We start from the raw sequence: 24,641 nt of genomic DNA on the forward strand, positions 1-24,641 counted from the left end.
TTATACACCTGCTTAAAAGGGACATTTACTTTTACAAGCTGCAAAAGAGAACTTTGCCTTTCTGTTTGTTATAAACCTGCTTAAAGGGACATTATACTTTTACAAGCTGCAAAAGAGAACTTTTCCTTTGTTTTACAAGCCTGCTAAAGAGGACCTTTTTCAGAAGCTTCAAGTAAGAGCATTTCCTTTTTGTTCTTTGTACTACTTAAAGGGACGTTTTATCCTTTGTGGCTTTCCTGCATTCTGGAACAATATTCATTTTTGTTATCTTCTAATCTGCTTCCTGAGTGGGTCACGTCCTGGATATTTCTCAGTGTGCTAGCGTGTGCTTTCAATTCACGCTAGCAGTTGGGTTACATCCCGGATTGATTCCAGAGCGGCTGACAGTAACCATTATATTTAACCCATAATCCCCATGTAGAAAAATAATTATAACCATATTCCTGTCAGAAACAGGTCAAATGTGTTCCTCTGCATGTGTAACCATTATATTTCACCCATAATCCCCATGTATAAAAATAATTATATGCATACTCCTATCAGAAACAGCTCAAATGTGTTCCTCTGCATGTGTAACCATGATATTTCACCCATAATTCCCATGTATAAAAATAATTATAACCATATTTTTATCAGAAACAGGTCAAATGTGTTCCTCTGCATGTGTAACCATGATATTTCACCCATAATCCCCATGTATAAAAATAATTAGAACCATATTCCTATCAGAAACAGGTCAAATGTGTTCCTCTGCAAGTGTAAACATGATATTTCACCCATAATCCGCATGTATAAAAATAATTATATCCATACTCCTATCAGAAACAGGTCAAATGTGTTCCTCTGCAAGTGTAACCATTATATTTCACCCATAAGCCCCATGTATAAAAATAATTAGAACCATATTCCTATCAGAAACTGGTAAAATGTGTTCCTCTGCATGTGTAACCGTGATATTTTACCCATAATCCCCATGTATAAAAATAATTATAACCATATTCCTATCAGAAACAGATCAAATGTGTTCCTCTGCAAGTGTAACCATGATATTTCACCCATAATCCCAATATATAAAAATAATTAGAACCATATTCCTATCAGAGACAGGTCAAATGTGTTCCTTTGCACGTGTAACCATGATGTTTCACCCATAATCCCCATGTATACAAATAATTATAACCATATTCCTACCAGAAACAGGTCAAATGTGTTCCTCTGCATGTGTAAGCATATTTCACCCATAATCCCCATATATAAAAATAATTAGAACCATATTCCTATCAGAAACAGGTCAGATGTGTTCCTCTGCAAGTGTAACCATGATATTTCACACATAATCCCTATGTATAAAAATAATTATATCCATATTCCTATCAGAAACAGGTCAAATGTGTTCCTCTGCAAGTGTAACCATTATATTTCGCCCATAATCCCCATGTATAAAAATAATTAGAACCATATTCCTTTCAGAAACAGGTCAAATGTGTTCCTCTGCAAGTGTAACCATGATATTTCACCAACAATCCCCATGTATAAAAATAATTATTACCATATTCCTGTCAGAAACATGTCAAATGTGTTCCTCTGCAAGTGTAACCATGATATTTCACCTATAATCCCCATGTAGAAAAAAAAATATAACCATATTCCTATCAGAAACAGGTCAAATGTGTTCCTCTGCATGTGTAACCATGATATTTCACCCATAATACAAATGTATAAAAATAATTATATCCATATTCCTATCAGAAACAGGTCAAATATGCTCCTCTGCATGTGTAACCATGATATTTCACCCATAATCCCCATGTAGAAAAATAATTATAACCATATTCCTATCAGAAACAGGTCAAATGTGTTCCTCTGCATGTGTAACCATGATATTTCACCTATAATCCCCATGTATAACAATAATTAGAACCATATTCCTATCAGAAACCGGTCAAATGTGTTCTTTTGCATGTGTAACTATGATATTTCACCTATAATCCCCATGTATAACAATAATTAGAACCATATTCCTATCAGAAACCGGTCAAATGTGTTCCTCTGCATGTGTAACTATGATATTTCACCCATAATCCCCATATATAAAAATAATTAGAACCATATTCCTATCAGAAACAGGTCAAATGTGTTCCTCTGCAAGTGTAACCATGATATTTCACCCATAATCCCCATGTAGAAAAATAATTAGAACCATATTCCTATCAGAAACAGGTCAAATGTGTTCCTCTGCATATGTAACCATGAAATTTCACCCATAATCCCTATGTATAAAAAATAATTATTTCCATATTCCTATCAGAAACAGGTCATATGTTTTCCTCTGCAAGTGTAACCATGATATTTCACCCATAATCCCCATGTATAACAATAATTAGAACCATATTCCTATCAGAAACAGGTCAAATGTGTTCCTCTGCATGTGTAACCATGATATTTCACCCATAATCCCCATGTATAAAAATAATTAGAACCATATTCCTATCAGAAACAGGTCAAATGTGTTTTTTTGCATGTGTAACAATGTTATTTCACCCATAATCCCCATGTAGAAAAATAATTATAACCATATTCTTATCAGAAATTAAAATTTTCCTTGGCATGTGTAACCCATAATCCCCATGTTTAAAACATCTATTCACAGGTTCCTATCAAAACAGGTTTGCACATACATGTACTATATTAAATTAGTAATGTAGTCCTACAAAAGTATTTTTCTATTATATTATTTAATGTGATTCCATTATACAACTGTATATATGTCAGCAAGTGAATAGTTAAACATTTGCACCTTCTGTTTGCAACTTAGTATCAAGCATTGCAGAAAAGAACAACATATTTTGAGTTACAGCAGAGTCATTACCATGAATGTGTGTAAAAAGTATAATGACATCTAGTGATAGTGTTTAGCATTGCAGCCAATCATCCCATCATCCCAATATGCAGTTTAGTATGTCCCAAAACGTGTCTAACTTCAGGGGTTTCTTGGCAGAGAGTGCTAGACTTGCATGCTGTCCTGTGGAAATATATTTATAACTTTATATTTTCTCTATTATATCTGAAACAAATATGGAGTTAAAAATGTGTTACAGCACCATTTTTGTTTTATTGGATGTACCTAAAAAAATGAGTTTAAGAGTCGTGAAAGTAAAGATTTAAGTTTCATAGGTCACATATGCCTCGTTTTCTCAGTGTTTGGTATTTATCGTCAGAGCACAGGCATATACAGTTATATAATAAGCGCGTACAATGCCTGCCCTCGGTGCTATAATGTTACCGGCGCGCATATTCCTTTCCTACCAGTAAGAGCTGCTGCCCGCTCCGTGCACTAACCGCTAACGTCACCGCCCCTTGTCATTGTTTACAGCCGCAAGTAGTATCTCGTCTTCACATTGGTGCGATACTAATGTAGGTCTCTTCCTATTGGCTACTTGATAGCGAGTTGTGGATATTCGTTTTTGTACGCCGAGGCCTGGCCAACGCTGGACCCTAAAAACAGTGTTTTATTTCGGTGAAGTAAATAAGAAAGTTCCAGGCCTGGACCAGAGGCCAAGATGGGGTCTCTTTGGATGGGAGATGTAAGCAGCCTTCATTAGTTATAGCGCTATATTGCGTGAATCCCGTTGTTCTATGCCTAGATATGTAAAGTGCGTGCTCCTGTATTTTTATTTTAGCAATGTGTTATATTGGTTGCAGAAATGACGAAGGTTTATGTATAATAACTGTTCACGAAAAGTATATGTGTGTTTTATCAAGTTTTATTTTCATAAAAGATACACAATACAAATGGTTTATTTTACTTCGCTGTTCCTAATATACTCTTGTTCTTATGTATTAATACCAACACAGAAGAATACAAATATAATAAAATAAACTCAACTGTTATCGCCTTAGCTTTTATTTTTATACTTTGCAATATCCTCAGGATTGGCTGTGAAAAATACATGATCTTATTAGTCAGATCAAATAATTATCACTATGGACCCTACAACTTGCAAATACGTTAAACACACAATTAAAGTATTGATTGGGAGTCGCAAAGAACTGCTGGTCCCCCAGAGGAAACAGCCAACCAACTGTTCTAATTGTACAGCTGGGTCTTGCGACTATAGCTGCTGATTAGGTCAGCTGCAGTTTCTGCTCAAGACCAGCAGTGCTCTGCAGCTCCTGGTGAGTTCTTTAAGCATGTGTTTAACCCATTTGCAGAATTCAAACACACAGTTGCAGGGTCAATTGTAATAATTATATACACAAATGCAGGGCTCAACAAATCTGGGAGCCACTGGCTCCTAGAATTTTACTCCTGGCTCCTAACTTGTTGGGTTATTCACCATAGATCTATATACAGATACCACTGTCTGGCTCCTAAAAGTATGTCTGGCTACTAAACATTCTTACTGGCTCCTAAATGTTAAAAAGATTTGTCGACCCCTGCTCTAATAAATGAAAATATATCATTACCTGTCATTTTATCAACCCTGCAAATCTGTTTATCCGTGCCCCACAAAGTTACTAAACACATACATAAAGTACTGCTGGGAAGCTGCAGAGATCTGATGTTCCCGAGCGAAAGCTTCCACTGGCCCAATCAGCGCTAGTTGTACGTCCCAGCTTTTTAAAATGTTTAAAGTTAAACAAAAATATCCTTTTTTATTTTGCCCCTTTTTGTAATTTAGCTCTGAAAATGTAGGTTTTCAAATGTTGAGATTTGGAGATGCAGACTACACACACATTCTTCTGCTACATATTTGTCCCAACCAGTCCTCAAAAGGGTGAAAAGATAACATACTGCAAAACTATGCAAGTTCTGTTAACAAAATGACAGTGACAAAGCCTTGTCTGCCCCAGTTTGTCATTGACTAGCAATTACAGCAAACATGGGGTTAGTTTGCATTGATTGGTATGGTCATTTTTTTTTTTTCTTTCTTTCTTCAATTCTACATAAGTCTTGGAATCACAAGGTGTTTTATATCCCTTAATATTTGTTTTTTCTTCACTTACAGCTCACTCCAGACATGTCTGTTAGTTTCATTTCTGACGCTTTTGCTTTCTGTGGAGAGACCGTGAAGCATGTCAGAATCATCTATGACCGTGTTTCTGGGTAAGGCACAAACAATAAATTGTAGAAACATACATGTTAATCCACTGATGGTTAAAGTAAATGTAAAGTTGAATTAATGAGTGTTCGGGTTTTTAAAAATACTATTAAAAACAGGCCACTTTAATTCATTAAACTTTACATTGCAGCGTTTTTCTAAAAAAAATACTGCAGAGAACTGCTAGGCACAAGAAGGAAAAAGGGGTAAGGCAATCAATAGTGGCAGTCATGCTTGCAGCTCCTGAGTGAAGCTTTACCTATGTGTTTTACCCCATTTGTAGAAGTTCCTGTCTGAGTAGTGCAAAAAGGGCATGTTCTAACATACTCAATATTTGCGGCTTACAAGCAGAGGTTAAAGTTAAAGTAAATCCTAGCGTTTTACAAACGCTAGGATTTACTATTGAAACAAATAAAGGGCACTTTCATTCATGAAGTATAAGATCCTTTATTTGATTCAACCGATCGCCGCTCTTAGCTCCTACAGCAGCCCACGGCTAAAAAAAAAATTTGGCTAAGAGGTGACGTTTTCACTTCTTAGCCAATAGTCGTGCGGTAAATCTGTCTCCCGTGGGCGCCAAGCCGGATTTACCGCACAGCTATTGGCTAAGAGGTGAAAACGTCATCTCTTATAACAGCGGCGATCGATTGAATCAAATAAAGGAGCTTTCTACATGAAGTATCTTATACTTCATGAATGAAAGTGCCCTTTATTTGTTTCAATAGTAAATCCTAGCGTTTGTAAAATGCTAAGATTTACTTTCACTTTAAAGGGACAGTCAAGTCCAAAAAAATCTTTCATGATTTAAATAGGGCATGCAATTTTAAACAACTTCCCAATTTACTTTTATCACCAATTTTGCTTTGTTCTCCTGGTATTCTTAGTTGAAAGCTAAAACTAGGAGGTTCATATGCTAATTTCTTAGACCTTAAAGACTGCCTCTAATCTGAATACATTTTGACCACTAGAGGGCATTAGTTCACATGTTTCATATAGATAACATTGAGCTCATGCACGTAAAGTGACCTAGGACTGAGCACTGATTGGCTAAACTGCATGTCTGTCAAAAGAACTGAAATAAGGGGGCAGTCAGCAGAAGCTTAGATACAAGGTAATCACAGAGGTAAAACGTATATTAATATAACCGTGTTGGTTATGCAAAACTGGGGAATGGGTAATAAAGGGATTATCTTTCTTTTTAAACAATTAACATTCTGGTGTTGACTGTCCCTTTAAGCACATTGAGCATGTTATTTTAGCACTAGAATGTCTAAATATTCCGAACCAAAGCTTAAAGGGAAATGAAACCTCACAATGTTCTCTTATGATTCAGACAGAACATACAATTTTATAAATGTTTCCATATTACTTCTATTATCACATTTTCTGTTTCCATAGTATTCTGGGCTGAAGAGATTTCCTATGTAGGTGTCGAGCACTACATGGCAGGAAATAGTGCTGCCATATAGTGCTCTTGCAAAACTGCTGCCATATAGTGCTCCAGACACGTGCACACTCCTGAGCTTTTTTTCTTTTCAACAAAAGATGCCAATCGAACAAAGAATATTGGATGAAAGAACATACAATTTTAAACAACTTTCTAATTTACTTCTATCTGAATCATGTAAGATTTTTTTGGGTGTTATGTCCCTTTTAAAGAAGCCATTTTTTTGCACTAGTATTTCCATCAGAAATAGTATTGATTTTGATATCTATTTAAAGGGCCAGTGTAAGAAAAAACAAACTAAGCTTATAACGAGATAACTACCCTTATTAAGCATTTTCTCAATATAATCTCCTAATGAGATCTTTACCGTATTGCCGTTGTCATTCATCAAAGTTTTATTGCTTTCCAAACCCACTCTGTGGGTTTTCTTTTTTTAAAATATTTATTTTTCACATTTTCGTTCAATATATACAGAAAAGAAGATAAATAGCAAAATAGACATAAATTGTGGAGACACAGCTCCCATTTGTTCTATCCTTATCTTGGAGACACAGCTCCAAATTTGAAAAATAAACAATTTCTGAGCATAGTTTAATCAGTATAATATCTTGTTCTAAATTATACATTAGACTTTCTTTCCTATTGTAGTTCCTATAAGTATTTTATCATACATCTTACAGACTTTTCAACAAAGAAACATGATTATGTTGTGGCTTTCAGGTTGTTTGCCACTTTCCATCTACAATCAACTTATCATTAGGTAGACCTTATCTTAAGATAAAAAAAGAATACGATAGAGGGAGTTGGGTCACGTTCTTATTAAGTTGGCTTCTCCCCTTCTCCCTTATCAATTCATAGCCATTCCTCTCTGAGCCTGCTCTCCATTATGTATGTGGTATTTTCAAACCTACTAATTAGTTCACTTTGTGTATCTCTATCCTGTATCTTAATCCAGAATTTCCATTTTTCAAAGAACTTTTCTACATTTACCTCCAGTTTATACCAAATATCATGTTGTTCAATCAGGAATTGTTTATGCACTACATTTTTTAAGGCATTCAGTGATGGTGCCCGGTCATTCTTCCATCCTTTTAGGATGAGATTCCTACTTATTATAATTAACATTGAAAAAGAGTTTACAGTGTATAATTTCGTTTTTTTTAAAATTCAGAAATATAACATGATCTGCTTGTAATGTCAGCTGTTCATTGCATATTTTGTTAGCCCAATATACTACCATTTTCCAAAATCTCTGTAATTTTGGGCACGCCCATAGGCAATGGATTAAATTAGCTTTAATTCTACTACATTTTCCGCATTTATATCCACCTTGGGCCTTCCCCCATTTGGACATTATTTCAGGTGTAATGTATGTCATCCATAAAATTTTAATATGTTGTTCGCGTAATGTTGCTGCTAACGTGGCCTTTTCTATCCTTCCTATACTTTTTAAGATAATCTGTGAGTTCAGGTCGGGAAAACACATGTCTTTCCATTTTAATGTAATTTTTCCCACATGTTTCTCATATTCTGTATGTTTTATGGTATTATATAATAGAGATATTGAGAATTTGTTATTTTTATATGCGTTATAAACTGGTGTCAGGGATAGATGATCCCATATTTTCCCATGCAATCTTATCAATTTCGAGCAGTAGTCTCTAATTTGTAGATATGCGTAAAAGTGTTCCTTCTTGCATTGAAATTTATCCTGCATTTCCCTAAGCTCTATAACCTTTGCATTATCTCCTTCTCTATTAATAATTTGTGTTACATTAGTTAAGCCGTGTTCTTCCCATTCTATCCCAGTGTTTGTTAAGAATCCTAGTTGGAAATCTTGGTTTCCTCTAATTGAGAGAAATTGTGATACGGCAAATCTTATATTCAGCTTATTGCATATTTTGTGCCATGCTATTATTGAATCTTTAAATAAATTAACTCTCTTAATATATATGGGAAGTTTATTAATTTCTAAATGGACTATATTCTTTAAATACAAGGGTTTAACTATTTGAGATTCTATGTCCAGTATAGTAAAATGCCCTATATCTAAAAGCCAATCTATAACAATTTTCCCTACTGCCACTAGGTTATATAGAGTAATATCAGGTAGGGCCATTCCCATTCGACTCTTTGGGAGTGTTAATTTCCCATGGTTTATCCTTACTTTCTTTTTCCCCCATAAATATACTTTCATGGATGTACTTATTTTCTTCCTTTCTGTACTTTTCAAAAGCAGAGGAATATTTTGAAAAATATATTATAAACGTGGTAGTGCTACCATTTTTAATAGATTTATCTTCCCATATAGGGATAGGGGGAGGGTTTCCCAATGTTTTAAGAGTTTCAGAATTTTTTTTAACGGCTTCTTTTATATTTAATGCATATATTTCCTCCGGGTCTACTGAAAATTTTAGGCCCAGATAAGTTAGAGTATGTTTTACTTCTTTAAAAGTTTGAATATCTGAGTCTTTTTTTTTTTTGTGCACCCATAGTACTTCTGATTTATTTTTGTTAATTTTATAACCAGAAAATGCTCCGAATTCTTCCACTATTTGGCATATTAGTTTAAAATTTCTGTGGGATTGTTTGGTAAAAATTAGCAGATCATCTGCATAAACCGCTAATTTTAATTTCCTTCCCTCGTATACTTATTCCTGGAATCTTAGATCTAAGTATATTGAGGAGTGGTTCCAGGGCTAGATTAAAGATTAGGGGGGACAAGGGACATCTTTGTCGAGTCCCTCTTAAGAGTGGAAAGAACTTCGTTTTATCTTTGTTTATAATTAGAGTAGCTTGAGATTTTTTATATAATAATTCGATCATGTTATAAGAGTTTCCAGAGAATCCAAATTTATCTAGTGTTGTGAATATATGGTCCCATACTATAGAATTAAAGGCTTTATGCGCGTCCATCGCTATTATAGAAAGGTCTTCTTCACTTATTTTCTTATTATATTTTTTATTGTACCAAACATCTGCCAGTGTTATATACAATTTCCTTAGATTAGTGTTGGATGAGCGTCCTTTCATAAAACCTGTTTGGTCCTGATGAACCACCTCCCCGAGTATTGCTTGTATTCTTTTAGCTATGATACTTGTAATTAACTTATAATCAGTATTTAATAATGATATTGGTCTATAAGACTCTATTAATTGTGGATCTTTTCCTGGTTTTGGTATAATAATTATTGAGGATTCATTAAAATCTGTAGAAGGCATAAGTTGCCCAGTCCAGAATCCACTGAGTAGTAATGTTATTGTGGGTGTAATTTCTTCAACCAGTATTTTATAGAATTCGGGGGGTAGTCCATCAGGACCAGCAGCCTTATTATTAGCTAGATTTTTAATAGTTTGTGCCACTTCCTCCTCAGAAATCGTTTCATTAAGTTTGTTTAACTGGGTTGTATTAATTTTTGGGACCGTTACTGTTCTCCAAAACTGCTATTTTATGTTTTCGTCTATAGGAAATGATGAATATAGCTTTGAAAAATATTCATAAAATATTTCTTGGATCTCTTTAAGGTCTGTTATGACCCTACTCCCCACTTTAAGCCCAGATATAAACTTACTTTTCTTTTGATTATTATTTATTTGGGCCAGAAGTCTTCCGGATTTATTACCAAATCTGTAAAATTTAGCGCATCTTTTCATATCATCCTTAATTTCATTTTGAATAAAAAAATTATCCCTATTCTGTTTTGCCATCACATATTTTTCCCAATTAACTTTTGATCTTTTATCCAAAAATTTTGTATATGCATTAGTTAAGGCCTTGGTTACTTGTTGTTTCTTATAATTTAATTTCTTTTTCATCTTAATTACGAAAGAAGTAATCTCTCCCCTAAGTACTGCTTTCGCAGTGTTCCAGTATATATTGGTTTTATTCCAATAATTATTATTAAATCTGTCGCACTCCTTCCACTTTTCTTTCAGAAAACTTATAAATTTAGGATTATTTAATAAGTATTTTGGAAAGAAAAATAACCCTGGGTGCTTTATAGGGGTTGTGTTAAAGGTGATGCTAATAGGGGCGTGGTCTGATAGTGTAATTTGCTCTATCTTAGCCTCTTGTATCGGGTTAATCAGACTTTCTGATATTAGAAAAATATCTATTCTTGAAAGGGAGTGTTTAGTTTTAGAAAGACATGTGTATTCCCTACCATCTGGGTTCTTTATCCTCCAGATATCCTGTACGTTTTTAAGTCTTTTTTTCAAGTTTTTAAGTATTATACTTTCCCTTTTCCTTTTAGCCCCCATGTGCCTTTGATCTCTCAGATTCTTTATTTTACTTTCCCCATTTTCTTTCTGTCTGTCTAGGAGTAAGTTTGGGGTAAGGTTAAAATCCCCTCCGATTATTAGTCTTTTATCTGAATAGATCATCAATTGATCTATCTTCCTCCAGAATTCTGGATCCTCACTGTTAGGGCCGTATATATTACATAGTATATATTCCTTTCCTTGGATCATAGCTAACAATATGATATACCTCTCCTCCTTGTCTAGTATTATATTACTAATAGTATAATCCAATGTTTTGCTAAATAAAATAGCTACTCCTTTTTTCTTGAGCTACATGGAGTAAAGATTACTTCCTTTATCCAGCCCCCCTTTAATTTAGCTGCTTCCTCGCTTTTTAAATGTGTTTCTTGGAGGAACGTTATCTGGGCACCTAGTTTCTTTGCATGTTTTAGTACAGATTTCCTTTTAATAGGTGACGTAATTCCACCTATATTCCATGATATGATTTTAAGAGACATTTTATTTTATTTAAGTGTAAATTTAAAAATAAACCTTCTTTTAATCTTGGGCATCTAGCCCGATAATAAAACAAGCATTCCTGCTTCAGAAAGTAAGAACCCAGAAAGCGAGCCCACTGCCTGCCTGTACCCGCTTGTAGGACCCTTTGTTTATTGTCTATCTTCATTTTATGCTTTCCCATTGGCATGGTTCTTTTCTAAAAAATTTTTAACTTCTGCCTCCTCTGTAAACAATTTGTTGCCCTCTTTCAGTTGTATATTTATCTTTGCTGGATATAGTAACCTGGCTTTCCAGCCCAATTGTATAAGCTTTGTGCAATAAGGTGCCATAGTGCGTCTTTTGTTGGAGGTTTCAATCGAATAATCATTAAATAACAATAGTTTTTTTCCCTTTATACATTAATTCATTATTTAGTTTCCTATAGGCATTAAACATTTTGATTTTATCCTGAAAGTTTAACATCTTCATGATAACTGCTCTATTAATATTCTCTCCTTGTGCTGTTTTTTTAACTGGGCCTATCCTGTGGATTCTTTCTACTATGTTTGTAGATTCAATTCTGTCTATTTTTAACATGTGCAATAATTCGCCCTCTGCGAACTCCTTGAGCTCTCTATCTGTTATACTTTCTGGTAGGCCGATTATTCTAATGTTATTCCGCCTTGTGCGGTTCTCAAGGTCTTCCAGTTTTGCTTTAATTGCTTCAAGTTGTGTTGACATGTTTTGTGTTATTTGGTCCTTTTGTAGCTCTCTGTCCTCAATGTCTGATACCCTCTGTTCTACATGGCTAATCCTTGTCGCAAAGTGTTTAACTTCGTTAGAAAGTTCATTTATACTATGCTGTATAGAATCACATTTTGGAGAGAAGAGTGCATTTAATTGCTTAACTATGTCTCCGTTACTCGTGTTTTGTGTAGTGTTTTCTTCTAAACCTTCCAAAACCTCTAGGTTAGATTTGTTTTTTTTATCTTGATTTTTGTTTCTAGCTGACATTGTGGGTGATTTTAGCTTATTTTTGGATATATATTTATCCATTAATCTGTGTATAAAATCTTGTGCATATATCTATGTGTGTATATTTAATTTGTGAAATACCAGGTGTTTTTAAATATTACTAAAAAGTACTAAAGAGTGTTTTAGTGAGAATAAAAAAAAAAAAAAAAAAAAAAGTGTCTCTGACTACCTATTACCCTTTTCTTCTCTTGTATTAATGTTTTATCTCTTTCTTTTGTTTTGAGTATTGTTTCAGAAAGCTACTTAAATTGATACCATCTTGCTAGACTCTTATGTGTATATTTTTCTTTATTATGTTCTAGGCACTGTTACTCAAGCAACTAGCTACCTTACTCCTATTGACTATTAGTTTCAGCTCAGTTTTCTATATGTAGTTATATCTAGTGCTTCTCTAATCTATAAAAAGAAAGGCACAGACACAAGCAGGAAAAGCCCTGTTATCGGCATGCAGAATATTCAATAGTTTCCTTATTCAGATGTATACCTTTCCTTAGCTAATCAGTTTATTCTTAGCTTTATAATTCTAGCAGCTAAGTATCTTGCTATTATTAGCTGTTAGTTCCAGACAATTTATCTATGTATAACTATGCTTAACAAGCTATATACAAGAAGCATATTAATCTAAGCAGGGGGATTAGAAGAAATATACCCCTCTACCACTGGTCAAATTTCCCCCTTTATCCAGTCTAGATCTATTAAACCATGCATGCTAATGTATATAGAGTTACAACCAAAATTGAAAACAACGTATAGCAATTATTCACAGTTATTATTCAGCAGTGTTTTATCAGCTTGTTCTTCGCACTAAATCACACTTATCTTTATGATTATTTTAGCAAAGTACAGACTAATGTCCCATCATATTATATTCAAAGAATCTGCTATTTCATGTTTTTAGAGGTAGGGAATTCTTATCCAAATTTATTCATCAGGCTTTATTTTCAGGTTGCCTTTTTTCTTCATAGGTGGGGGTCCCTTCTTAATTAGATGTTATCTGCCTTTTATTCTTTAACTACTAGTCCGTCTTCTTATTTTACACCTCCAACTTCATTCCCTTCATCTTTAGCCTGACTTAATAGATAAGATATCTCAGGGTATTAGTCCAATATTAGAGCATATACAGTGGAGTCTGGGCCCTACTTATAGCAGGTGCTTCCTGTTTGACCTCAAGAAAGATACACCCATTTATCCTCCTGTTTAAAAGCTCCCCTTTCTTTTGTTTTTTTCTCTTTCCCCTTTCCTTTTCCAGGGTACAGACAGTATGTTCCTTTAAGATTTAACCACAGTTCTTGGGGGCCATTAGCTTGTTTCGTGTCTCTCCTGGTGCACAAAAATATATACAGTCAGATGCTTTTAAACCAGTGCCTTCCACTAAAATGAATGTGTGTGAGGGTTCTGAGCCCTACCTATAGCAGGTTATCCTTATTTCGTTCTTGGGATAGTACACCTAGCTAACCCTCTATTCTTTTATTTCCCAGGCACATTTTATATTATGCGTGTCTCTTCTGCCCCCAACAATAGTGTAGTAAAGAATTCAGGGTCACGCCCCTTAGGTACTTAGCTTATCTTCTTTGTAATAATTCCAGTTACTTCGTCTGTAATCCCAACGTTCCCAGCAGTGTTCCTGCACTGCTGTATTCCTTCTGTTCCTTTTAGCTTGACGGTGGGGGTTCTCACAGCTCCGTTATCAATCCAGCCAGTAACGTGCTGTTTTACCCGGGTTGTGTGCGGCCGTGGTACTCTGCGTTCACCAGTAGGCAGGCTAGTATCCTATAGCCCTTTCCAGCAGGTATTCCCCTGGTGTGTGGTTCGCCTGTAGCCGGATTTCCCCCGGCGGTATCTAGCTGCTTGCTAAGGAGTCTCGGCAGGAAACTTCAATCTGCCAAGAGGCTCCTTCCCTTAGCTTGGTGTCGCAGCGAGCTCTTAGCGCGGGCGTCTCTCTCGGCGTCCGCTCACGTGACCGCTCCCACCGGAAGTCCCCGAGACTATCACCCGTGGGTTTTCTTATGTCCTGTCCAATCCGGGGTGACAACTACAGTTGGAATATGGTGCTTCTATTAAGCTATGCGCAAGATTGCGCAACATCACTCCTTGAAACACTGGCTGGAATATAGAAGACCCACTCTACGTTTTTCAGATATGTTAGTGTAAATTCTGCAGCAACCATAAGAAATGCGCATGCGCGATTTGGAGGATTTTAATACGCATGCAAAGTAGGGCTGATTCCTCATGTAATGATATGCAAGAGCATGAAATCGGATAGGGTATTGCTTGCTGACAGGTAATGCCCATATTAGAGGGAAGGCGTTGGTGACGTCATCATGCATAAATTAAAATTCAAACGTTAGGCACTATCGTTTTCGAAAAAATATAAGGTCAGTAAGTTTTACTTTATGTTTATCTTACGTTTTATGGTGTTTGTTGGGGTTAAAAAACGTAAAAGTTAGTAATTCTTTAAAGGTAAATTGTGTTAGAAATAAATTGTTTGTAAAAATGATTCTCTAAAAAGTTTTCACAGCTTTAGCGATATTTTGTTCTTCTGCATGCAACCCATGCTAGATTGTTTGTTCAGGCTAAGGCCACTAAATGCATCACCTTTACAGCTCAGTGGAGCATGCAAGTGTATATATTCTCCAAATATATTGCCCTATAGCACAGACAAGTAAGGTTATAAGGATTATTTTTCAGAGAAGCATTTTTGAAAACCTCTATGATGTAAAAGTGTTTATAATAGTGCTTGAAATGCAGTGCTTTGTATTTCAGATTCCGCTTTTAGTTCCCTGTAAAGGACTATGAAACACTATAGTTTATTGGGGAAGCTCCAGCATTTCATTTTATTATTTGTGTGTGTGTTGGGGAAAAAATCTACCTGGCCCAGTTGCTGATCTTGGAGTTGGCTCTCTTGCTCTCCTCTTTTATTCAGCTACACTTTCTTTTTTTTTTTTTTGTTGACTGGATAGATCAAACTTCACAGTTGCCACATATTTCTGTATCCCCTGGGCTTCAATCTGGAACTATTTACTTTCTTATGTTTTTTTTTTTTATAGACTCCCAACTGGGTATGGTTTTGTTACCTTTAGTGATCAATTAACGGCTTTGGATTGCATGAAGAGACTGCATGGACAAATCATTCCGAATACGTCACCAGTAAGTCTGAACATATCTACTGAGTACATGGTCAGGCAGTATCAATAAAATAGACAAAGTAGTTCTTCATTGTTGTGGTCCGTTTCTAGCAAGGCATATTTTACTATGGAATTAGAATAGTTTTTTTTTATTATTTTAACCTGCTGCTACATTTTAGTTGTGATCCCTTTTTTTTTTTTTTTGTTGTCTACCAAACATGTTTAGCATATGGTTTGTTGACACGCATGTAAAATGTTCTTCCTGTTAACTTGTTCCTGATGATCCATTTTACCCACTGGAGTGTATTAAATAGTTGTACAAATTGTTCATTAACCTTTATTTTGTATTTTAAAAATGTATGCTTTTGCCTGTTGAAAACGCCACTTATACTGAAAATGCTAATACTGCATTATTGGCTCTAGAAAAACTATCTAATCAAGAGGTAGCAGAAGAAATCAACCTATCCGTGCAAGATCGTAGAGAGAGCCCAGCCTGTTAAAAGGGCATTCCTGAAGAATTTTGTAATGCACTCTTAATTAAAAATATATATATATATAATTATATAGAACTTTTGTGAGTACAGCGTCCCTTTTTAACACCTTGAAATCGGATGTACCAGAGCTGTAGAACCAAAAAGCACATACAATTCAGAAGTCACTGTTACCTGGTTCCTATCTGAATGCCTCAAGGAAAGCCTAAAATTTGTACTGGCTTTAGTGAGAAAAGAAATGAGGTATAATATGTACTTAACAGGTATATATATATAGATAGATAGATAGAGATATATATATATATATAGATATAAAAACATAATTTTTTTTTTTTTATAGGATTATCGGTTATTTGTAGAGCGCCAACAGATTCCGCAGCGCTATAAACAAAGGCGGAGTACAACAAAACAATTATAGGGAATCAAATGGGTAGAGGGCCCTGCCAAAAGTTGCACTGTTGTAGTCAGCTCTTAAAGGGACACTGAACCCAAATTTTTTTCTTTCGTGATTCAGATAGAGCATGCAATTTTAAGCAACTTTATAATTTACTCCTATTATCAATTTTTCTTCGTTCTCTTGCCATCCTTATTTGAAAAAGAAGACATCTGAGCTAAGGAGCCGGCCCATTTTTTGGTCAGAACCCTGGATAGCACTTGTTTATTGGTGGGTGAATTTATCCACCAATCGGCAAGAACAACCCAGGTTGTTCACCAAAAATTGGCCGGCATCTAAACTTACATTCTTGCTTTTCAAATAAAGATACCAAGAGAATAAAGAAAATTTGATAATAGGAGTAAATTAGAAAGTTGCTTAAAATTTGCATGCTCTATCTGAATCACAAAAGAAAAAATTTGGGTTTAGTGTCCCTATAAGAAAGTGATCTACAAACAGCTGGATTCTTAGGCTTACATGCTAAGGGGGTTCAGGGGATAGCAATAGAGGAGAGGAACTGGTATAAAGTAAGGTTAACGTAGGTTGTATGCATCCATGAACAGTAGAGTCTTTAGGGAGCGCTTGAAGCTTTCAAAACTAGGGGAAGAGTCTTCTGGAGCGAGGCAGAGAGTTCCACAAGATGGGAGCCAGTCTGGAGAAGTCCTGTAAACGGGAGTGTGATGAGGTAACAATAGAGGAGGAGAGTAGGAGGTCCATGAGCAGAGCGAAGGGGATGGGAGGGAGAATATCTGGAGACAAGGTCTGAGATATAGGGGGGGCGCAGTGCAGTTGAGGGCTTTGTATGTCAGTGAGAATTTTGTGTTTGATCCTAGAGGCAAGAGGAAGCCAGTGAAGGGATTGGCAGAGAGTTGCAGCAGATGAAGAGCGACGTGTAAGGAAGATCAGCCTGGCAGAGGCATTTATTATGGATTGTAAATGAGCTAGGTGGCAGGTGGGGAGACAAGAGAGGACAGAGTTGTCGAGGCGGGAAAGAATGAGAGTGGATTAAAATCTTAGTTGTGTCTTGTGTAAGGAAGTGTCTAATTTTAGAGATGTTTTAAAGGTGGAAGCGGCAGGCTTTAGCCAAGGACTGAATGTGAGGAGTGAAAGAAAGATCTGAGTCAAATGTGACATCGGGCATGCGGGGTAGGCGTAATGATGGAGTTGTCGACAGTTATAAAGAGATTGGGGTTGGAGATTTTGGAAGAAGGGGGGAAAATGAGGAGCTCAGTTTTGGAGAGATTTAGCTTGAGGTAGTGAGAGGACATCCAGGAAGAGATGTGAGAAACACAGTGACACGGGTTAGCAAAAAAAGATAGGTCTGGTGCAGAGAAGTAGATTTGGGTGTCGTCGGCATACAAATGATATTGGAAACCGTGGGACTTTATTAAGGAACCTAGTTTAGATTGAGAAGGGGACTGAGGACAGAGCCTTGCGGTACTCCGACAAAAATTGGTGACGGGGCAGAGGAGGCCCCAGAGAAGGCTACACTAAAGGTACGGGTTGACAGGTAGGAAGAGAGCCTGTGTCACAGATGCTGAAGGATTGGAGGGTTTGGAGCAAAAGAGGGTGGTCAACAGTGTCAAAGGCTGCGGACATATCAAGGAGGATAAGCAGAGAGAAGTGGCCTTTTGATTTTGCTGTAAGTAGGTCGTTGGTAACCTTAACAATTGTTGTCTCTGTGGAGTGATGGGGACGAAATCCAGATTGCAGGGGTTCAAGAAGGGAGTTTAACGTAAGGAAATGGGATAGGCGTGCATATACTAGTTTTCTCAAACATTGGTGTGTCCGGTCCACGGCGTCATCCTTATTTGTGGGATATCTCTTCCCCAACAGGAAATGGCAGAGTCCCAGCAAAGCTGGCCATATAGTCCCTCCTAGGCTCCGCCCACCCCAGTCATTCTCTTTGCCGTTGCACAGGCAACATCTCCACGGAGATGGTTAAGAGTTTTTTGGTGTTTAAATGTAGTTTTTATTCTTCTATCAAGTGTTTGTTATTTTAAAATAGTGCTGGTATGTACTATTTACTCTGAAACAGAAAAGGATGAAGATTTCTGTTTGTGAGAGGAAGATGATTTTAGCAGACAGTAACTAAAATCGATTGCTGTTTCCACACAGGACTGTTGAGATGAAGTAACTTCAGTTGGGGGAAACAGTTAGCAGACTTTTCTGCTTAAGGTATGACTAGCCATATTTCTAACAAGACCATGTAATGCTGGAAGGCTGTCATTTCCCCTCATGGGGACCGGTAAGCCATTTTCTTAGTCAAACAAACAGAATAAAGGGCTTAATTTGGGCTAAAAAACTGGTAGACATTTTTATGGGCTAAATCGATTGCTTTATTTGGGCATTTTATTCATATTTATGCTGACAATTCGCATTTATAAACTTGGGGAACGTTTATTAAACGGCAGGCACTATGTTAGACACCTTTTACAGTCAGGGGGCCTTCCTAGTTGTAGACTGAGCCTCATTTCTCTTGTTAAGTGTATCCAGTCCACGGATCATCCATTACTTATGGGATATATTCTCCTTCCCAACAGGAAGCTGCAAGAGTCCACCCACAGCAAAGCTGCTATATAGCTCCTCCCCTAACTGCCATTACCAGTCATTCTCTTGCAAGTCTCAACATAGATAGGAGGTCGTGAGAGTCTGTGGTTTTTTATACTTAGTTTATTTCTTCAATCAAAAGTTTGTTATTTTTAAATGGCACCGGAGTGTGCTGTTTATCTCAGGCAGTATTTGGAAGAAGAATCTGCCTGCGTTTTTTCTATGATCTTAGCAGACGTAACTAAGATCCAGTTGCTGTTCTCACACATTCTGAGGAGTAAGGTACTTCAGAGGGGGAATGGCGTGCAGGTTTTCCTGCAAATAAGGTATGTGCAGTAAAATATTTTTCTAAGGAATGGAATTGACTAAGAAAATACTGCTGATACCGAAGTAATGTAAGTACAGCCTTTAAATGCAGTGAAAGCGACTGGTACCAGGCTGATTGATAGAGATATATGCTAAGGTATGTGCAGTAATATATTTTTCTAAGGAATGGAATTGACTAAGAAAATACTGCTGATACCGAAGTAATGTAAGTAAAGCCTTAAATGCAGTGATAGCGACTGGATCAGGCTTATTAATAGACATACATACTCTTATAAGAATGTGTTTTAAAACGTTTGCTGGCATGTTTAATCGTTTTTTAACATATGTTTGGTGATAAAACTTATTGGGGCCTAATTTTTCCACATGGCTGGCTTAAATTTTGCATAGAAACAGTTATAGGGAAGGTAATCCACAGCTCAGCTGTGGCAGTTTTGTTGTGTCTGTTTAAAAAAATGTCGTTTTTTTTTTTTTTTTATCTGTTTTTTGCATTAAGGGGTTAATCATCCATTTGCAAGTGGGTGCAATGCTCTGTTAACTTATTACATGTACTGTAAAAATTTCGTTTGATTTACTGCCTTTTTTCACTGTTTTTCAAATTTTGACAAAATTTGTTTCTCTTAAAGGCACAGTAACGTTTGTTATATTTGCTTGTTAACTTGATTTAAAGTGTTTTCCAAGCTTACTAGTCTCTTTATTAGTTCTAACATGTCTAACATAGAGGAGGCTCTGTGTTTATTATGTTTAAAGCCATGGTGGAACCCCATTTTAGAATGTGTACCAGATGTACTGATTTCATGTTAAACAATAAAGATCATTTTTTGTATTTAAAAACATTATCACCAGAGGATTCTGTCGAGGGGGAAGTTATGCCGACTAACTCTCCCCACGTGTCAGACCCTTTGACTCCCGCTTTAGGGACTCACGCTCAAATGGCGCCAAGTACATCAAGGGCACCCATAGCGTTTATTTTACCAGAGGATTCTGTCGAGGGGGAAGTTATGCCGACTAACTCTCCCCACGTGTCAGACCCTTTGACTCCTGCTCCAGGGACTCACGCTCAAATGGCGCCAAGTATATCAATGGCGCCCATAGCGTTTATTTTACAAGACATGGCAAAGGTTGTGTATAATACACTGGCAGCAGTATAAGTCAGACTACCTGAAATTAAAGGAAAGCAAAACAGCTCTGGGGGTAGATACAGAGCATACAGACGCTTTAAGAACCATGTCTGATACTACCTCACAATATGCTTAGTCTGTGGGTGATATTTGTGACTCAGGGAAGATGATTTAACCTGATTCTGATATTTCTACATTTAAAATTTATGCTTGAGAACCTCCACTTGTAGCTCAGGGAGGCTTTAGCTGCTCTGAATGAATGTGTACAATCGCAGTGCCAGAGAAATTGTGTAGACTGGATAAATAATATGCAGTGCCGGTGTGTACTTATGTTTTTCCAATACCTAAAGAGGTTTACTAAAATTTTTCATAAGGAATGGGATAGACCAGGTGTGCCGTTCTCTTCCCCTCCTATTTTTTAGAAGAATGTTTTCTAATAGTTGCCACCACACGGGACTTATGGCAGACAGTTCCTAAGGTGGAGAGAAGAGTTTCTACTCTAGCTAAGCGTACCACTACCTCTGGCGAGGACTGTTGTGCTTTTTTAGATCCAATGGATAAAAAATGTTTATTCAACAAGGTTTTATCCTGCAGCCCCTTGCACGCATTGCTCCTGTCACTGCTGCTGCGGCGTTCTGGTTTGAGTCTCTTGATGAGGCTTTACAGGCTCCATTGGATGAATATATTTGACAAGCTTAGAGCACTTAAGCTAGCCAATTCCTTTGTTTTCTGATGCCTTTGTTCCTTTGACTAGACTAACGGCTAAGAATTCTGTTTTTTACTATACTGGCGCGCAGAGCGCTATGGCTTATATCATGGTCAGCTGTCGTGACTTTAATAAATAAGCTACTTAACTTCCCTTCAAGGGGCAGACCCTATTCAGGCCTAGTTTGAAGGAGATTATTACTTATATCACTGGAGGAAAAGATCATTCCCTTCCTCAGGACAGGTCCAAATCAAGGGACAAAAAAGACCTAATTTTCGTGCCTTTCGAAAATTCAAGGCAGGTGTGGCATCAACTTCCTCTAAGGCAAAATAAGAGGGAACTTTTGCTCAATCCAAGGCGGTCTGGAGACAACCGGACCTGGAACAAAGATAAGCAGGTCAAGGAGCCTGCTGCTGCCTCTAAAACAGCATGAGGAACGGACCCCTATCTGGTAACGGATCCTATAGGGGGCAGACTTAATTCTTCGCCCAGGCGTGGACAAGAGATGCCCAGGATCCCTGGGCATTGGAAATTATACCCCAGAGATATCTTCTAGATTTCAAAGCTTTCCCCCCCAAAAAAGGGGAGTTTTTGCCTTTCACATTTATCTGCAAACCAGATAAAGAAAGAGACATTCTTGCATTGTGTACGTGACCCATTCAGTTCCAATAGAGGAACAGGGACACAGTTTTCCTCAAATCGGTTTGTGGTTCCCAAGGAAAGGAAACCTTCAGACCTATTTTGGATCTAAAAGATCTTAAACAAATTCTTTAGAATTCTATCATTTAAGATGGAAACTATTCGTACCATCTTAACTATGATCCAGGAGAGTCAATAGAGGACTACAATGGATTTGAAGGATGCTTATCCTCACATTACGATGCATAAAGATCACCATCGGTTTTTCAGGTTTGCCTTTCTAGACAGGCATTACCAGTTTGTAGCTCTTTCCTTTGGGTTAACTACAGCCCCTAGAATCTTTATGGAGGTTCTGGGGTCACTTTGGCGGTCCTTAGGCCGCGGGGCATAGAAGTGGCCCCTTATTTAGACACATCCTGATACAGGCGTCAAACATCCAAGTTGCCAAGTCTCATACGGACGTAGTACTGGCATTTCTGAGATCGCATGGGTGGAAAGTGAACAAGGAAAGAGTTCTCTATCCCCAATATCAAGGGTTTCCCTCCTAGGGATTCTGATAGATTTTGTAGAAATTAAAATTTACCTGACGGAGTCCAGGTTGTCAAAGTTTCTAAATTTCTGCCGTGTTCTTCATTCCATCCGCGCCCTTTGGTGGCTCAGTACATGAATGTAATCGGCTTAATGGTAGCGGCAAGGGACATAGTACCGTTTGCACGCCTACATTTCAGACCACTGCAACTATGCATGCTCAGCCAGAGGAACGGGGATTACACAGATTTGTTCTCCTGTTAAATCCGGACCAAGAAACCAGAGATTCTCTTCTCTGGTGACTATCTCGGGTCCATCTGTCCAAGGGTATGACCTTCCGCAGGTCAGATGGGACAATTGTTACAACAGATGCCAGCCTTTTAGGTTGGGATACAGTCTGGAACTCCCTGAAGGCTCAGGGATAGTGGACTCAGGAGGAGACCCTCCTTCTAATGAATATTCTGGAACTGGGAGCGATATTCCATGCTTTTCAGACTTGGCCTCAGTTAGCAACTCTGAGGTACATCATATTTCAGTCGGACAATATCACGACTGTGGCTTACATCAACCATCAAGGGGGAACAGAAGTTCCCTAGCAATGTTAGAAGTCTTAAAATAATTCACTGGACAGAGACTCACTCTTGTCTAAAAGCTATCCCTATCCCAGGTGTTGAGAACTGGGAGGCAGATTTTCTAAGTCGTCAGACTTTTCATTCGGGGGAGTGGGAATTCCCTCCGGAGGGGTTTGCACAAGATCAAGCAGGAGAGTGCTTTGGTGCTTTTGACAGCGCCTGCGTGGCCACGCAGGACCTGGTATGCAGATCTGGTGGACATGTCATCCTTTCCACCACGGTCTCTGCTTCTGAGACAGGACCCTCTACCTCAGGGTCTTTTCAACCATCTAAATATAACTAATCTGAGATGGACTGCCTGGAGACAGGACGCTTGATGTTATCAAAGCATGGCTTCTCCGAGTCAGTAATTGATACCTTAATACAGGCATAAAAGCCTGTCTCTAGGAAAATTTAACATAAGATATGGTGTAAATATCTTATTGTTATGAATCCAAGGGTTACTCATGGAGTAAAGTCTGGATTCCCAGGATATTATCTTTTCTCCAAGATGATTTTGAGAAAAGGGTTGTCAGCTAGTTCTTTAAAAGGACAGATTTCTACTCTGTCTATTCTTTTGCACACGCATCTGGCAGGTATTCTAGACGTTCAGGCATTTGGTCAGGCTTTGGTTAGAACCAAGCCTGTGGTTAAAAATGTTGCTCCGCCATGGAACTTAAAGCTGGTTCTTAAGGTTCTTCAAGGAGTTCCATTTGAACCTTTTCATTCCATAGATATCAAACTTCTATCTTGGAAAGTTCCTTTTTGGTAGCTATTTCCTCGGCTCATAGAGTCTCCGAGTTATCTGCGTTGCAATGTGATTCTCCTTATCTGGTTCTCCGTACGGATAAGGTAGTCCTGTGTACCAACCTGGGTTTTTACCTAAGGTGGTATCTAACAAGAATATCACTCAAGAGATTGTTGTTCCATTCTTGTATCCTAATCCTTCTTCAAAGAAGGAACGTCTATTACACAATTTGGACGTGGTTCATGTTTTAAAGTTTTACTTACAAGCTACTACAGATTTTCATCAAACATTCACCTTGTTTGTTGTCTATTCTGGACAGAGGAGAGGTCAAAGGACTTCAGCAACCTCTCTGTCTTTTTGGTTAAAAAGCATAATTCATTTAGCTTATGAGACTGCTGGACAGCAGCCTCCTGAAGGGATTACAGCTCATTCTACTAGAGCTGTGGTTTTCACTTGGGCCTTTTTTAAATGTGGCTTCTGTTGAACAGATTACAAGACGGAGTCTTGGTCTGCGTTTCATACTTTTTCAAATTTAACAAATTTGATACCTTGCTTCTTCGGAGGCTATTTTTGGGAGAAAGGGTTTTTTACAGGCAGTGGTAACTTCCGTTTAAGTACCTGCCTTGTCCCTCCCATCATCCGTGTACTTTAGCTTTGGTATTGGTATCCCATAAGTAATGGATGATCCGTGGACTGGATACACTTAACAAGAGAAAACATAATTTATGCTTACCTGATAAATTTATTTCTCTTGTAGTGTATCCAGTCCACGGCCCGCCCTGTCACTTTAAGGCAGGTAATTTTTCCATTAAACTACAGTCACCACTGCACCCTATGGTTTTCCTTTCTCTGCATGTTTTCGGTCGAATGACTGGTAATGGCAGTTAGGGGAGGAGCTATATAGCAGCTTTGCTGTGGGTGGACTCTTGCAGCTTCCTGTTGGGAAGGAGAATATATCCCATAAGTAATGGATGATCCGTGGACTGGATACACTACAAGAGAAATACATTTATCAGGTAAGCATAAATTATGTTTTTCGCG

The 24,641-nt window shown here is 37.5% G+C and overlaps 1 protein-coding gene across 1 annotated transcript in view; it reads left to right on the forward strand.

The window, feature by feature from the left end:
* Positions 1–3,428: 3,428 nt before the first annotated feature.
* LOC128639112 (tRNA selenocysteine 1-associated protein 1) overlaps positions 3,429–24,641 on the forward strand; it is a 168,339-nt gene continuing 147,126 nt past the window's right edge. Inside the window, exons 1-3 of the mRNA XM_053691279.1 lie at positions 3,429–3,584; positions 5,010–5,107; positions 15,372–15,471. Of these exons, the coding sequence (XP_053547254.1) occupies positions 3,561–3,584; positions 5,010–5,107; positions 15,372–15,471 (222 nt within the window). The 5' untranslated portion in view covers positions 3,429–3,560. The remainder of the gene's footprint in view (positions 3,585–5,009; positions 5,108–15,371; positions 15,472–24,641) is intronic.

Source organism: Bombina bombina, chromosome 8 (assembly GCF_027579735.1).
Source record: "Bombina bombina isolate aBomBom1 chromosome 8, aBomBom1.pri, whole genome shotgun sequence".
Taxonomy (NCBI): domain Eukaryota; kingdom Metazoa; phylum Chordata; class Amphibia; order Anura; family Bombinatoridae; genus Bombina; species Bombina bombina.